This window comes from Acanthamoeba castellanii (genome assembly GCF_000313135.1).
Source record: "Acanthamoeba castellanii str. Neff unplaced genomic scaffold scf7180000084733, whole genome shotgun sequence".
Classification (NCBI taxonomy): Eukaryota; Discosea; order Longamoebia; family Acanthamoebidae; genus Acanthamoeba; species Acanthamoeba castellanii.
This window is the reverse complement of record NW_004457260.1, coordinates 108534-123778: the sequence shown is the minus strand read 5'-3', so window position 1 is coordinate 123778 and position 15245 is coordinate 108534. Positions and strand designations below refer to the sequence as shown.

The 15245-nt window shown below is 58.4% G+C and overlaps 7 protein-coding genes across 7 annotated transcripts; 4 read left to right on the top strand and 3 right to left on the bottom strand.

Annotated features, from left to right (window-relative positions):
* Positions 1-7: 7 nt before the first annotated feature.
* On the top strand, positions 8-1289 carry ACA1_388480 (Cofilin/tropomyosin-type actin-binding protein; the record flags this gene model as incomplete). Its single annotated transcript, XM_004333133.1, has 7 exons — positions 8-61; positions 182-250; positions 321-547; positions 625-691; positions 777-898; positions 1019-1126; positions 1190-1289. The coding sequence occupies 7 exons, from the start codon at positions 8-10 to the stop codon at positions 1287-1289; spliced, it is 747 nt and encodes a 248-aa protein (XP_004333181.1).
* A 219-nt stretch (positions 1290-1508) lies between these two features.
* ACA1_388470 (uncharacterized protein) lies at positions 1509-1994 on the top strand (the record flags this gene model as incomplete). The annotated part of the gene is made up of 2 exons (XM_004333132.1): positions 1509-1767; positions 1828-1994. 2 exons carry the CDS (start codon positions 1509-1511, stop codon positions 1992-1994), a joined length of 426 nt encoding a protein of 141 aa, XP_004333180.1.
* Positions 1995-2062: 68 nt separating this feature from the next.
* ACA1_388460 (tRNAdihydrouridine synthase 1-like protein, putative) lies at positions 2063-4119 on the top strand (the record flags this gene model as incomplete). Its single annotated transcript, XM_004333131.1, has 11 exons — positions 2063-2149; positions 2294-2398; positions 2501-2573; positions 2686-2772; positions 2854-2897; positions 2980-3048; positions 3169-3245; positions 3333-3422; positions 3553-3714; positions 3818-3929; positions 4024-4119. The coding sequence occupies 11 exons, from the start codon at positions 2063-2065 to the stop codon at positions 4117-4119; spliced, it is 1002 nt and encodes a 333-aa protein (XP_004333179.1).
* Positions 4120-4242: 123 nt separating this feature from the next.
* On the bottom strand, positions 4243-11211 carry ACA1_388450 (serine/threonine protein kinase; the record flags this gene model as incomplete). Its single annotated transcript, XM_004333130.1, has 21 exons — positions 4243-4659; positions 4758-4963; positions 5060-5512; positions 5575-5882; positions 5981-6688; positions 6771-6970; positions 7076-7137; positions 7207-7303; positions 7386-7768; positions 7841-8085; positions 8203-8350; positions 8413-8599; positions 8680-8811; positions 8896-9134; positions 9217-9566; positions 9846-10030; positions 10141-10455; positions 10599-10718; positions 10800-10860; positions 10977-11088; positions 11154-11211. 21 exons carry the CDS (start codon positions 11209-11211, stop codon positions 4243-4245), a joined length of 4986 nt encoding a protein of 1661 aa, XP_004333178.1.
* A 368-nt stretch (positions 11212-11579) lies between these two features.
* Positions 11580-13191, bottom strand: ACA1_388440 (uncharacterized protein; the record flags this gene model as incomplete). The annotated part of the gene is made up of 9 exons (XM_004333129.1): positions 11580-11674; positions 11765-11848; positions 11961-12108; positions 12171-12257; positions 12367-12452; positions 12625-12665; positions 12742-12813; positions 12941-13076; positions 13149-13191. 9 exons carry the CDS (start codon positions 13189-13191, stop codon positions 11580-11582), a joined length of 792 nt encoding a protein of 263 aa, XP_004333177.1.
* A 1006-nt stretch (positions 13192-14197) lies between these two features.
* Positions 14198-14824, top strand: ACA1_388430 (chromo' (CHRromatin Organization MOdifier) domain containing protein; the record flags this gene model as incomplete). Its single annotated transcript, XM_004333128.1, has 1 exon — positions 14198-14824. The coding sequence occupies one exon, from the start codon at positions 14198-14200 to the stop codon at positions 14822-14824; it is 627 nt and encodes a 208-aa protein (XP_004333176.1).
* An 89-nt stretch (positions 14825-14913) lies between these two features.
* Positions 14914-15237, bottom strand: ACA1_388420 (eukaryotic initiation factor, putative; the record flags this gene model as incomplete). Its single annotated transcript, XM_004333127.1, has 1 exon — positions 14914-15237. A coding segment is annotated over one exon (324 nt), but the record flags the coding sequence as incomplete, so codon positions are not given.
* Between the last annotated feature and the right edge of the window lie 8 nt (positions 15238-15245).

Here is a 15245-nt window from a genome sequence, read left to right as displayed (position 1 = left end):
AGCAGATATGTCGGTAGCAGTGGGCACGAGCATTGATGCGCACGTCAGCAAGGTCTTTCAGGTTGGTTCATTTCATCTTTTCCCCCATCTTCATCTTTTTTTCTTCCCCATTTGCTCCCCATCTGCTCTGCGCGGCTGATGCGCGTGGCCTCTTTCCTTGTGGCCCTTCTTCGTGCCGCAGGAGATGAAAGCGCACTCGCTTCACCGATTCATCATAGCAAAGATCACACCTGACTGGACCACTGTGGAGGTCCCTCCTCCTCACCACCTCCCTCCCTCCATGACCAAGAGTCTAAACGCAACACGCAACACGCACACAGATCGAATATCCGCCAAAGCCGTCGCCGGAGCTGCAGCTGGCGTGCGACATGCTGGAGCGAGGCAAGCACAGAGGCTCAGCTGAGGCCTCTTCGCACGATGACGACGAAGCCATGGCCGAGTTGATCGGACCCGAGCTGGCCGTACTTCCGCCCGAGATCTTCACCCACGTGCTCGAGTTCTGCTCCGCCAAGTCCCTCACCGACTTGGCCGCCACGTCGTCTTACTGGTGCGCCACTGCAACACACACACACGACTCAGATGCGACACGACACGACACACACGACGCTCACATTTGGCATGCAGGCGCAATCGCGTCGTCTATGATCGGGACCTGTGGCAGAAGATCTCCGACAAGGAGCGACAGAAGCTGGTACGTGCAGCTTTCGTCACACTGGAAAGCGATCGCGCCGCACACGCACACGTGCGGGGCTGAACGGGGCATTTGACACGCCCAGGGTATGGGATGGAACCAAAGCTGGGAGGACATGACATCCAAGCTGCCGCAAGATGACTGCCGCTTTGTGGTCTACATGTGGGAGCGCGACCCCAAGCGGTTCATCCCGCTCTTCATCATCTGGTACGAGGCATTGCTCTTCTTCTTCTTCATCATCATCATCTTCTTCTTCTTCTTTCGTCATCGTCGTCGTCGTTCTTGGTGTCTCCCACAAAGCTGGGTGTGACCCTCCTCCCACAACAGGGCGCCCGATGGCAGTCGCGTCAAGGCCAAGATGATCTACTGCTCCACGGCCTACACCCTCAAGTACGGCTTCTTGGCACTTGCCGCGGCGGTGAATGGGGCGTGGCTGTGCGCAGCTTGGCTAACCCGACTTGTTCCCGGTTTTGTTTGCTGGGGTCGGTCTCGCTGCAGGCGTCTTCTCGACGTAGCTGCTGAAGTGCAGGCGACGTCGTTTGAGGAGCTCAATGCCGCCTTTGTTGAGGACACCCTCAATGTCCGTGGGTCGGTGTAGGACACTGGGACGACTCCTCACGTTTCCTTCCGCCCCAGTTTGTACACAGTTTGTACAAAGCGTGCACGCGCAGAACATATCATATCTCGATTCGTGTGTGACAAATCGTGGCACACGCCCAAGCTCATCACCCGCACAATACACTTTAATATACTAGTCTTCTTCATTCTCACTCTCAACCCACCCCAGCCATCCGCCACCACCACGGAAGCCATCATCATGACCCACAACACCACCCACGTCTTCAACTGCTGCGCCTTGATCGCGTGCGGCCTGGTGCTCTTCTCACTCCAGTGCTTCTCCTTCTCCGGAGGACAGGACGGCGTCGGTGGCCATCTGTCGGCGATCGGCCTCTGGCCCCTCGTCACGGCCGCCTTGCTCGTGACGACAGGTTGCATCGGGCTCGTCGGCTACGTCGCCCGAAGCCTGGCTTGCGGCCTGCTCTACGTCGCCGGCGTCATCGTCTTCCAGCTCGAGGGTGCGTCAACCGCTCAACCTTCTTCTTCCACATTGGACACAATCTCATGTGGTCACGCAGTGGTCGGGGTAATGACCTGGGCCATGGCCAGCGCGAAGGCTCACCAAGCTGACTACGTGGCTCTTGGGTGCCTGATCTCATTGGGGGCCATGCTCTTCTACGCGGGTCTGCCGAGAGCCACCAAGCCCGAGCGGAAGCTGCTGCGTGCCCTTCTCTCCATCGAGTAGGGCACTGGGAAAAGGAGTGTTAAAAAAACTCGGAAAAAAAGAAAGAAAAAAGAAACCAAAAGGCAAAGATGGAAGACAGGAGCGAACCAAAGAAGGGCGGATTCGCATTCTGGGAGCAAGTGCTTGGCAGACCGCGACACATCCTCGCCCCCATGGTCCCTTCCCCGTGCCCCCCCCCCATTTTTATTTTATATGTTAAAATATAAAGAATATAAAAATATCACTCAACCCAAACGGGTCGGCAGGTGGACGGGAGCGAGTTGGCGTATCGTGCCCTGTGCCGGGCCTACGGCGCGCAGGTGTGCTACTCGCCCATGCTCCACGCGGGACCCTTCCACGCCGATCCCTCCTATCGCGCTCGCCACCTCACCTCTGCGCCCGGTGACCGACCCCTCATCGTTCAGGTACCACCCCAGCTCCCCTCCGTGACCTTCTGGGCTGGGCTGGGCGTGTGCGCTCAGGCCCGAAACTAGTCTCACACACCGCATGCGCACAACACACCGCAGTTTTGTGGTAACGACCCCGAGGAGATCCTCCAGGCCGCGCTGCTCGTGCAGGATGAGTGCGACGCAGTCGACAGTGCGTACAACCCGTGTGTTGTGTGTGTGTCGTGTGTGTCGTGTGTGTTGTGTGTGCCGTGTTGTGTTTCCTTGAGTTAAGCGGCTCACGTGAGATGTCGTCCATCGACCAGTCAACTTCGGCTGCCCGCAGAAGTGCGCGCGTAAGGGCAACTTCGGGGCGTACCTCCTCCACAACTGGCCGCTCATGGAGGCCATCGGTACTCACAACGCCCGTCACCGCTCATTTCACGCCTTCGGCTGTTTGCTCAATATGCGGCCTCGTCTTGCTCTTCCTTCAGTGTCGACACTACACAAGAACTTGTCGATCCCCGTGTGCTGTAAGGTGCGCTTTCCTCGCGTCTTAACGCACTTCTCATTCGTCAATCACACACACGCGCGCGCGTGTTGATGTCGTATTCTTTTAGATCCGATTGCTTCCCAAGCTGGAGGACACCATCAAGCTCGCTCTCGTCCTCCAGAACGCCGGCTGTCAAGTGAGTCCCCCCCCCGGTCCCCGCCAGAACAATCGCTTCGTTTTCGTTCTTTCGTTCCTTCGCTTACTTCTCTTTTATTTTATTTTATTTTTTTTTATTTTTCACTATTTTTTTGTACAGGTGCTGGCGGTGCACGGCCGAACACGGGAGAGCAACAGCAGAGGCCCGGCCGACTGGGCCGCCATCCGACAAATCAAGTGCGTGCCCTCGCTTCCCCCCCCCCAACCACCACTCCGTCCGCAGGTGAATTGGGCTCACGATGGACTGTGTGCGAAACCGAAAAGAGAGGCGCTCTCGATACCGGTCGTGGCCAATGGCGGCGTCGATGAACTGGAGGACGTGGAGCGCTGCCTCAACGAAACGAAAGCCGACGCGTACTCGCTCACCTTACCGCCCTATGATGTGTGTCGTGTGCCGTGTCGTGTGTCGTGTCGTGTGTCGTGTTGCGTGCGTCGCGTGCGTTGCGTGCGTTGGGTTGAGCTGAACAATTATCAATGGTTGCAGGGTAATGGTGGCGTATCCGGCGCTGCTCAATCCTCGCTTCTTCGGCGGCGGTGAGAAGGCCGACGGGGTGGAGCTCCTGCACGAGTACCTGTCCTACGTAGAACGCTACCCGGCCCAATCCAAGACTATCAAATCGCACGCACGCAAGCTGCTCAAACCAATGTACGCACACGACACGCACAACACGCGCGCGACACGGCACATGACACACGGCACACGACGCACGACACGCACAATACGCGCGTTTACGATGGGTCGAGCGCAGGTGGGGCAAACACAAGGACCTGCGGGAGCAGCTGGAGGCGTGGGACGAGCGGGACCAGGCCATCGCCTCGGTGGTCCTGCGAATAGCGCAGGAGCTCAAGTACCGCATTGACGTACGCGCCCACTACGCCACCCATCATCTTTCTCTTCTTCACCATCTTCCTCTTCATCTTTTCGTACCAACCCTGCTTGCTTGCATTCGCGTAGAACGGGATCGAGGTCGACCTCAAGCCACCAGAGGCCGAGCTCGAAGAGGGCGACGGCTACGCGCTCTTTGGACCTCAGGCCGACGACGACTACTAAAAATTAAAGATAATATTTAAATATTTATATCTATTTCTATTTAACATATTATTATCCCTAGTCTTACAGAAAACATTTGATTGCAGTAGTTTACAAGCCAATGGGCCACAGCTCGGGGCTGACTCAGGGCGCGGCGAGTCGGGCGGCGCCGTCGTGGTCGTCGTCGCCCACCTGCCGCGCAAGGAAGTCCACGACATCGTTGAGCCGCGGCCGCTTGGCGGCGTTGGCGTGCCAGCACTTCTGCATGACCTTGCGGAACTCGGGCGGGCAGTCGTTGGGCACCGCCGGCCGCCGGCCCTCCAACACGTCGAGCGACACGCCCATGAAGTTGCGCCCGGCGAACGGTTCCTTGCGGGTCGCGACCTGCCACATGATGATGCCGAACGAGAACACGTCGGCCCGCTCGTCGTAGTTGCGCTCACCGCGAATGATCTCCGGCGCGGTCCAGCACGGCGTGCCGCAGCGGGTCATGGTCGCGTTCTCCTCCTTGATCCGCGCGAACCCAAAGTCGGCCACCTTCACGTTCCAGTTCTCGTCCACCTGTACACCGTGTGCGCGTGTGTTGTCAGACACCGTCGCACACACCGACCGCACACGCGCGTCGCACACACCGCGGCCGCAGGAAGAGAGAGACGTACGAGGAGGTTGGAGGGTTTGAGATCGCGGTGGACGATGACGGGCTGGAGCGAGTGGAGGTAGTTGACGCCCAGGGCGGCGGAGCGGAGCAGCCGCAGCTTCTGGTTCCAGGTCAGCTTGACCGAGCTGGTCCCCAGGATGTCCTTCAGACTGCCCTGCCGCATGAACTCCGTCACAATGCACAGATTCGGCTTCTTCACGCACGCCCCTGCTCGCGTGTCGTGCCGTGTGTCGTGTGCGGTGAGTGTCGTGTGCGGTGAGTGTTTGACAGCACACGCACACGCACACACGGTGGGTTGCGTACCGATGAAGAGAACGATGTTGGGGTGGTGCAGCTCGGAGAGGAATGCCATCTCGGCGCGGAACTCGAGCATGCGGCGCTCGTCCAGCTTCTGCTTGATGAACCGCTTCACCGCCACCTCGACGCCCTTCCACTTCCCGCGGTAGACCACCCCGTACGACCCGAGCCCGATCTGCTTGCCCACCTGGATCTCGCCGTAGTTGATGATCCATCGGCACAGGTTGGCCGACGTAAGGAACGTGTCCTCCTTGAACATCATCCCCTCGCCCACAGTGGTCTGCAGCTGCTGACCGCCGCCGCCTACGCGCCTACGGCGACTGCTGGGGGGCTCGTCGTCGCTCCGGCTGGAGATGGTCGAGCCATCGTCGCCGTCGCCGTCGTTGCTGGTCTCCTTGGTGACACCGCCGAAGAAGCGGCCCTCGAGCCCGACCACCTTCAGCTCGTACAGCTTGGCACCTGCGGGAGCTGACGTGTCAGCTTCAACAATCTTAAGAATGGTGATAACGCAGGGGGGGTACCGCCGGGCGCGTCGGGCATCTCAAAGCGGCCCATGGCGACGAGGCGCTCGCACAAGTCGACCGGCGCAGGTGCGGCGGCAGTGGCGGCTTCGTCGTTTCCGGCTGCGGCGGGCTGCTCGTCGAGGTGGAGCCGCGCGTGGACGGCGTGGCTGAGCACGATCTGGCCGCCGTGGGTCATGGCCGTGATGCGCGCGGCGGTGTTGACCACCGGCCCGATGTACTCCACGCGCCGGGTCATCGGATCGCGCACCACCCGCGCCGACCCAAAGTGAACGCCCATTCGCACCCGCAGGCCCTTATATAACACGCTATTTGTGGAATGCAACACGCAACACGACACGCGCAGGTGAGCGAGTGAGAAAGAGAGTACGACACGCGCAAGGCACGATGATGATGATGGGAGTACCGATCGTCGGTGTCGCCCCACTCCTCGGCGGCGCCCGGGTGCTCGAGCAGAGCCTCGGGCCAGTCGGCGGCCAACAGCGCGCGCTGGACGTCGTCGCACCAGGCCAGCGCGTCGCTGGGCTGCTGGAAGGCCATACAGAACGAGCCCTCGCCACTGTTGCGGTCGCGCAGGAAGGCCACCTCGTAGCCGCGGTGCCGACGCAGCGCGGAGCGGAGCACTTCGTTGTGCAGTAGCGTGGCGTCGCGCATGGCGGCCGGGTCGAATTCCCAGAGCGAGGCGGCGCGCGTGATATCGGAGAAGACGATGGTGACCTCGCCCTCGGGCGCGCGGAGGCCCGCGGCGCCAATCACGGGGGCACCGGCCGCCGCGCGCTCGCCCGATTGGCCGCCGTCGGAAGAAGACCCGCCGTCGGAAGACGACTGGCCTTGCGAGCTGGTCCGCTGGTGCTTGGGGCCGAAGAGGTCGTCTTCGGTGTGGCCCGACGACGAAGTCGAGGTCTTGGAGGTCATGGAGAGGCCGCCGGCCGACGAGTCGCCGTTCAGGGTCGACAGCCGGGTCATGATTTCGAGGAATGTGGGGCGGATGGTGGGGTCCTGGTGCCAGCAGGCGGTGATGAGTTCTTCGAATTCCACGGGACACTGCTCCTGCGCCTCGGGCAGGGCGGGCCGCAGCCCGTCGCGGATGACCGCCACCGCCACGGCCGCCGGGCTGTTGCAAGGTAACCGTCAACGTTGGTCAGTCTTCCGGTAGCTATGCAACAAACTAAACCAGGAAAGGGGGAGGTGATCACCTCATTCCGAGATAGGGTTCTTGGCGGGTCAGCAGCTCCCACATGATGACGCCGAAGCTGTAGACGTCGGCAAGGATGAGATCGGCGTCGGGTGCCTCGTTCAAGACCTCGGGCGCGGTCCAGTGCACGCTGCCGGCCACGTCCTTTCCGCCGCCGGTCTTGATCTCCTCCTTGAACTTGGTCAAGCCAAAGTCGCTTACCTGGTGCGTGTGCGTGTGCGTGTGCGGTAGTGCGTGTGCGTGTTCGTGTGCGTGCGTCAGCACAACACATTAAAACACGCAACACACGCAACACCATATTGGAACCTTAATGTTCCACTTCGAGTCGAGAAGAAGATTGAGCGACTTGAGATCGCGATGCACGATACCTGGCGTGCGAGTTGTGTAAGCCTCATATAATGGGTCTGGCGGACACACAAACAAACAGGCGGACGTACCAGAGGAGTGGAGGAAGTGCATTCCCTTGGAGGCCTGGTAGGCCATCTTGGCCTTCAGCTGGAACGGAATGTCCGAGACCAGCTCGTTGTGCAGCAGCTGGACGCAGGTCAGACAACAAAAGAACGAAAAAAGCGACAGGGAAAGCGAAAGAGAAGAGCAGGGGGGGAGGGCAGCGTACATCGTGAAGGGAGCCGAGGGACATGAACTCCATGACGATGCACATCTTGGGCGCCTTGGTGCAGGCGGCCATGAAGAGCACCACGTTGGGGTGGCGCAACGAGGTCATGACCCGCACCTCCTCCTTGAACTGCCGCTCCATCTCCCTGGTGACCTGCTCCGAGGCCATCACCTTGACCGCCACCTCGGTGCCCTTCCACGTGGCCCGGTAGACCTGGCCGAAGCCGCCGCTGGCCAGCTGCTCGCCCAGCTCTAGCTCGTCAAGCCTGATCTCCCAGTCGTATGAGTCGCCTCGGTGCCTAAGCCTGGCCGCCACGAGCACCACCACGAGCACCACGAGCAGCCCGAGACAGACCAGGAAGCCCGACACCGGCAGTACGGTTGCTAGCGACACACGAAAGCCAGTAATGTGAGGAATGCGCGTGTGCGCGTGCGTGTGCGCTGCGGGGAGGGTACCGAGCACGATGACGGTCGAGTCGGAGCTGGACGAGGAGACGATCAGCTCGCAGTATTGGCCGGTCCTGGACGACGGGCAGGTGCAGCGGCCACTGTTGCACGTGCCCACGCTGGAGCACATCTCGCCGTCGTTGATGCAGCCGGCAAAGGCGCTCACGGCGACGCCATTGCACGTGGCCGCCTTGATTTGGTTGAGGAACTCCCGCTTCAGCGGATCCGCCACCGTCGCCAGAACGTACCCTTGCCTTCAGATCAGATTGACGCACACCCATCGAGGCACGTTCGTCAGCACACCGCACACGGCATATCGCACACGCACACGCATACAACACATATCAGCTACATGGGGGTGAAGAGCGCACTTGTTGGCTGTGTCGATGGCATCGGCGTCCAACTGGGTCCAGCCGAGAAAGTCCAGGAGCGCCTTGGCGTCGTCGCAATTGGTCATGGTCTGCTGTCGATAGACGATGGAGGCCAACGAGGCCAACGGCCAGGTGTCGGCTCCACCACCTGTGTCGCAAAGCAACGCATCAGATGAGTCGCATTGTAACGAGACTATGGGGCCGAGGTACCGTTGAGAAGCGAAGCGTAGGTGAGCCCTGGGGAGGTGTCGCTCCTTTTCGCCACTGGGGTCTCGGGCACGCTGGCCGCTCCGTAGGCCGAGGCAAAGTCGTTGATTGCGCTCTGCACGCTCTCCAGCGAGGGCTTCACCGCCTTGTTGGCCCGATTGAACAACGACGCGACGCCCAGGGTGCGTGCCTGCCAACCAATCACCGGCAAAGGTCAGGTCAACACACGACACACGACACACATGACACTCAGAGAACAAGAGAGCCCACCTGACGGACATCGTAGAGCGACCAGATGCCAAACGAGTAGCTGGTCGCTTGCAGATGGTCGATGAAGTCGTCTTCGCTCGAAGCCCAGAGCACGTTGGTCACGGGGAACGTTACGCCGCTGCCCACTCCAACCTGGAATGTTGAGTCCACACATTCTCAAGTGATGAGAATTCCACTGCAACCAAAGTGTTAAATAGGAGCTAAAAAATAGCGTACCGCGGACCCCCACCATGGGACTGTGGCGTTGAGCCAGCGGGTGTAGGTGGTCTGCACGGACGTCACGTTCTCCAACACGACCGTGATGGGCTGCGCGGGCAGGAGCCCGGCGACTTCGCCCAGGTTGATGGCCTGGATGCGCGAATCGTTCCACACCGTGATCTCGTTGGTCAGAATCTGCGCGATGACCTCCGCACTGAGCACCAGACTCTTTCCGGCCAGCTCGGGCATGTTGTACGCTTGAGGGAGGGAGTGGGTCGGGTCAATTTGTTGTCGACGCAGCCAAAAGCAGACCAAGCGGGTCGAAGAGGGACGCTGAACCTGGGACCAGGGGGAATGCGGCGAGCGGCAGCACGGCGGCGTCGGCGACGGACTCCCGCCAACCGGAGGCGCCCGCGTCAGCAGGCAGGCCGAAGTCGACGTTTTTGTCGGTGAGCTGCTGCTGGGCGGTGGCGGCCGAGGTCTGGTAGAACTTGAGCTTGTACTGGTTGGTCGACCAGGAGGTGGCCCAGGAGTTGATCAGCGTGAGCTGCCCGCCGGTGCCGACCAGGACCGACGACGAGAACGCCTTTTTCCCGTTGCAGCGCACGCCGTTGAGCAGCACCAGGAGCTGCTTTCGCAGACTCACATCCAGCGGCGCCACCAGATTCTCCTCCGCAGCATTCGACGCTCTGTAGCGCAAGTGTGAGCACACATTCATGTGTGCGTGTGCTTGTGCGTGCGTTGTGCGCTGGTGGCTCGTGTCGTGTGTGTCGCGCCGTGTCGTGTCGTGTGGGAGCGCGAGTAAGACAGCGTACTCGTCGTTGGTGTGAATCCAGGCGACAAAGTCGAGGAGCTCGCCCACGTTGGAGCAGTCGTCGGTGGTCTGGTTCTGTCGCATGGCAAAGAAGGTGAGATAGGCCATCGGCCACGAGCCTGCCCCGGGGGCGTCGAAGATGTCGATCCCGAACCGGCCCGCCGCGTAGTCCTGCTGGTAGTCGGTCATGGCCGACTGGAGCGACGCCACGCTGAGCTCGACCAGTCGGCCGGCCTTGTTGTACATCCGCGCCAAGTTGACCGACGACGCCGTCGCATTCGTCGTCGAGGCGGTGAGGCCGCCGGCAAAGTTGAGCCAGGTCAGTGAGTTCACAGTTTTCTGCGGTCGGCCGCACACGCACGCACGCAAACACAACACGACACGAGTCATGAGCGATTGGTCAGTGATTAAAGTGCTGACGTCAGCACTTTGAAAGGGAGGGAGAGCACCTGGAGCCAGGTGATACGAGAGGCCGACGAACCGCCGACACGCACGGCGAAGCCATTGAGGGCCGGGGGCAGCAGGGCGAAGGTGCGGTTGGCCGCGGCGAATACCTCGCGGAACTCCTCGCTGAAGCTCTCGAGGGTGAGCTTGAACACCTCGGTGAAGGTCAGAACCTTGGTCGTGTCGTTGGAGTAGCCCAGGCGGATCGCGTCGGGCGGCAGCTTGTGTGCGATGTCGGGGTTGAGCTCCTGGATGGCCGTGTCGTTCCACGCCGTGATCGAGCCCGCCCATATCGAGCCCAGCACCGTCCTATTCAAGATCTGCAAGCGCACCACAGTGCCAGTGTGTGGTTGCCGCGTGACCCGATGGCATCACGTCTTTTTTCAGCTTTTCCGATATTGGAACGCTTGTTTTCACGGTTTCTCGGCAACGAATTAACTGCGGAGGGAGATTGGGTCCATACCAGGGTGGGATCGGTTGCGCTGAGAGAGGGCAGGTTGTAGCCTATGACGATGCCCTGCCCGGCCAGCGGAAACTGAATGAAGTCTTCGTACGACAGGCCGCGCTCCGTAGCGACAAAGTCCTTTTGTGTGATTGTCGTTTTGGGGTGAGCTTTTCAGACAGGCCTGAAGACAGCTGAGGACGCGGCAGAACGACAGTGTACCACAGTGCCCTGTTCGTAGGAACGGAGTGCGCCGTTGGTGCCGCCTCCGTCATAGCTTATCCTGCGCACGCGCACGGTGTGTTGTCAGCCGGCCGCGCACAGTCGACGGGCTATTGAGCAACGTCATAAAAAGAACGAAGAAGAAGGAGGATGGGGCAAAGAAAGAAAGCGACGCACTGGACGACGTCGCGATAGAAGCGGTAGTCCTTGACCCACACGTCGTAGATGGCTCCCGACTGCGAGCTGCCCGAGCCCTTCAACTGGACCGTGCTCTTCGAGTGCGCCCAGCCTGGAAGCAAACCCATCAATTAGAAGATATTCGCTCTGGGGCGGACCGAAGGAGGATGCAGGCACCCGTCCAAAGGGCAAAGAGCATGAAGAGAGCCAGGGCACAGCGAACCGGGCTCCTCATCTTCGGCGTTGGTGGCGTGTTGTTGTGGTTTGTGTTCTGCTTGGCCAGGAGTGCTCCGGAGTGGGTTCGCATTGCCTCGCGGAACCAGACCGCGAGCTGATTGTCAGTAGCTGATGATTGGTCACACCGGTTTACTATTTCCTGTTCGAGGTTCCCGCGTATTGGCCACCGATATATCCGACCAACCAGGATATGTTGTCCAGCTATTGATTTAGTAAAATTTTATTAAATTTTATTTATAGTTTCAAACATCCTACGGAGGATATATAGTTTCGAATTTACCCCACGAACACAACATTTGGTCGTGTTCTGTGTCGCGGTTGCGTGTCCCTCTGTGACAGAGACTTGGTTGTTTTTGGTGTCTGTGTCTACATCAACGTTTCATAGGCGGCGTACTCGTCGTCTTGCACATACACGGGGATCGCGTCGTAGTCCATCTTGTTGGTGGATTCCTTGTGGAACACTACACACTCACACCAGACGTGCAGTAGAGTGTAAGCGGGGAGCAAGAGACGAAGCTTGCGGGTGGCACGCATCCTAGGTACGATCGTACCTTCCAGAAGGCCCTTGCCAAAATTTCGAATGACAAAACAGCTCAAGATGACCAGCACCACCCGACAGATGAGCGCAAACGTGCCTGCACGAGGCACATTGACGCAGCGCAGCGCAACACGCAAGGGAAGTCCACATTAGTGGCGTTGTATGACGAGTGTGTGTTAGAGAAGAAGGGGATGGCTGCGTGATGGTACCAAACACGATGACCGGCGGGACCTCATCGCTCGCAAATCGGTCTGGTTGAGTGACCGACGCAACGATGTACTTGACGATGATGTAGATCGGCTCCACTGGGGCGAACGCGAAGAAGCCCAGCATCACCCTGAAGTTCTCTCGACGAACCTGCACCCTCCAATGAGACAAAGATCTTCACTTCGCCACGGATCGTGTGCATAGGCGCGTACGCCATAGACGGTGGTGATGACGGCCCATATGATGCTCGCAACCACCAACGCTACGTCGACGATGATGTTGGCTCCTCGGAGAAGGAACTGGAAAGGGAAAGGCGCGGGTGAGCGGGCGCGAAGAAGAAGAAGAAGAAGAAGAAAAACGCTGCGTTGGGTCAAACGAGAGGCGACTGGCGCAGAAGATAGTAGGTACCATGCCCAGCATCAGGACACCAACGAGCGTCAGGAAGATGTCCATCTTGAGAAGTGACACGAACGTTTGGTAGACTTTGTACGCATCTGATGTTTGAATTGCGCGAAGGTCAGTGGTCGAGCGGGCCGTGAAGATCCGACTGCGTGTGCGCACACGCACGACACACGACACGCACACTCACACGACATTCGACACTCATACACGCACAACACGCACACGCACGCACACCAGAGAGCGAGTGAGTCAGGCCCTACGTACTAACAAGCTTCTTGTCGGAGCCTATTCGCTTGAAGACCCGCCTGCAGGATATGATCGTGAGAGGGAAGAAAAGAATCAGCAGAGCAGCGCAGCCAAAAAGAAGTGAGAACGGTGTACCATCCAAAGGAGTTGTAGACCAGGATGGCCAGCACAATATTGGCCAGGGCGAACAGGATGATGAAGGACAACCTGCAGACACATTCAGAGCAACGCATGAGTGCATGCTGTGTAGGTGGGGTGTAGTGCGCGCCCGCTGGCATTATGCGACGTGTTGGCGCGTGAGGGAGATGAGGGTGATGAGGTTGAGAAGAAGCACCGAATGTAGAACACAGGGTGCCGGTCCTCGATGAGAAAGCCAGCAAACGCAAAGAGAAGCAAAAGAATAGAGCCGCCCACGAAGGAGAAGAGCTCGAGCGTGTTCTCGAAGAGGATGCCGTCCACGCCAAAGTAGCCTGGGATAAGATGAACGGAAACACCGTCAACTCGAGCTGCGTGCTGCCAACCTTGCAAGGGGGTGCGCGTACCAATAAAGATGCTCATGATTATGAACAGGAAACCGCGCTTCATGGTGTCTTCGTTGCCATTTGCCATGCGCTCAATGGAGAAGCAGATTATTATCAAAACTTGGATAACAATCAAGAGCAGGTAGAGTTGGGAGCGACGCCGCAACTGGACCTGAGATTGAGAACAAAAACCAGATTAATCAAGTTTTAATGAATGATGGGAGGAAGGATGAATCTTAGAGGCGCGCGGGGATCATCTTACCCCGCCCAAGCTGGACAGGAAGAGGTACGACATCTTACAGGAGAGGTGGTGTTTGGATCCAGGTTTTCTCTTTTTCCTATTTTTTTGTTTGTAGACCGAAAAATGCAAAGAATGCAACTCCATGGGTGTGGACAAGCAACAAATCACAACAGCTGACCAAATCATACTAATGCAACATACTCTCCACCCTCACAAGTTGTGAGACCCAACTTTCCTACAGGATCAGTTTCTCTTCTTTCAATCCAAGGAATTATTCCAATTTCCTCTTAACTATTGATGTTTCTGAAATTTGTGGTGTGGAGGTGCAAAAGCTTGTGTGACTTGTGCACCCACATTTTCTGTCACACACCAGGATTCTCTCAGTTTCATTTTGGGAGCCCCAAAATAGAAAAATTGGGAAAATGGAATGAAAGGCAATTCCCAGTATCATTCCTGGTGGTGGAAGCCATTGTGTGTCTGTGCAAAAAGATACATTTCTAGGTTCACCTATTTTGCTTGTTGGTGTGCCAGAATCTGTGCCACCAATTTTTGCTTTGGTAAGAGTTCACCCAAAAGTGAAGGTCAACCTCTGCCCTTGGAATTTCAGAAACAACAAAACTAACCCCAGGTGTACAAGTTGATGGTATCTGCTGGGAAGCCATGCTGCAGCCACAGCATGACTTAGCCCTGTGTTCATTGGCTTTCCTTGTGCTTGTCTACAAAATGTCCTCACAGGAAATAAAAATGATGTGACCGTTGGTGGCCGTTGGAGAAAGTGCACTTGCAAATCAGTATTGATCCAAGTTACAGCACCAACACTACGCAGCAGATGTCTTCGGCACGAAAGAAGGCCAGCAAGAAGGCCGCAGAGAGCGACAGTGAGGGCCGACCCTCGCGGACGAAGAGGGCTCCCTCCAGGCTTGACCCCAGCAGCGATGCGGGCGAGCTGTCGGGCGGTGAGACGCCGAGGCGTGGAGGGAGCAGGAGGAGAAGCGTGAGCGTCGAGCGCAAGAAGAGGAGGGGGCCGGGCAGGCCCAGGAAGACGGAATCTGCACGCTCGAAATCGCCAGCGAAGAAGAGGGTGACAGCTCACAAGCGCCGACGATCAGTCGATTTGGAGAGGGAGTACGAAGTCGAGCAGTTCCTTGATCTGCAGCTCCTCGTAAAGTGGAAGGGCTATGCCAAGAGCAGCGCGACGTGGGAGCCGCTAAAGAATCTGCAGACGTGCGACGAGATGGTGGTGGACTACTTGGAGAAGGTGAAGCAAAAGCTGCTCGCCCAGATGGAGAGCAAGAGCTCGGAGGAAGAGACGAAGGAGGGAGAAGGCGAGAAGGAGAAGGAGGGGGAAGGCGTGGAGACTCCCAAGAGGAAGAGGGGCAGGCCACCGAAGAAGGCCAAGGTGACTGAGAAGGCAAGTGAAGAAGAGGTGGGAGACGAGAAGGAAGCGGACGAGTAAGGAAGGAGATCGAGTGTATCTGGGAGACAAGAAATCACCTCCACGCCGATGGGGGACGACATGTATGCGAGATTTGTTTATAAATTAAATTAAGCCACGACTCGCGGCTCGGTCTTGATCACGCAGTCACCTCCGTGCTTCTTGATTTCGGTTTGGATGGCCTCGACGGCCTTCTTGAGGAGAGCAACGCCGCGCTCGTGATCGGTGGACGAAGTGAGGAGGATGTACTCGGGAGACGTGACGAGCTGGATGCGGACGGGCGAATCGGGGGTGCTGCACTGCTGGCCGGCGCGGAGGGCAGGCTTGATGGCGTCGATGCCCTCGTAGGAGAAGCACGTCACCTGGATGTCGGCCTGGATCTTGACGGGCTGGCTGCCCAGGCGATGCTGAATCGTCTTGAGGATGTTGTCCTTGATCTCGG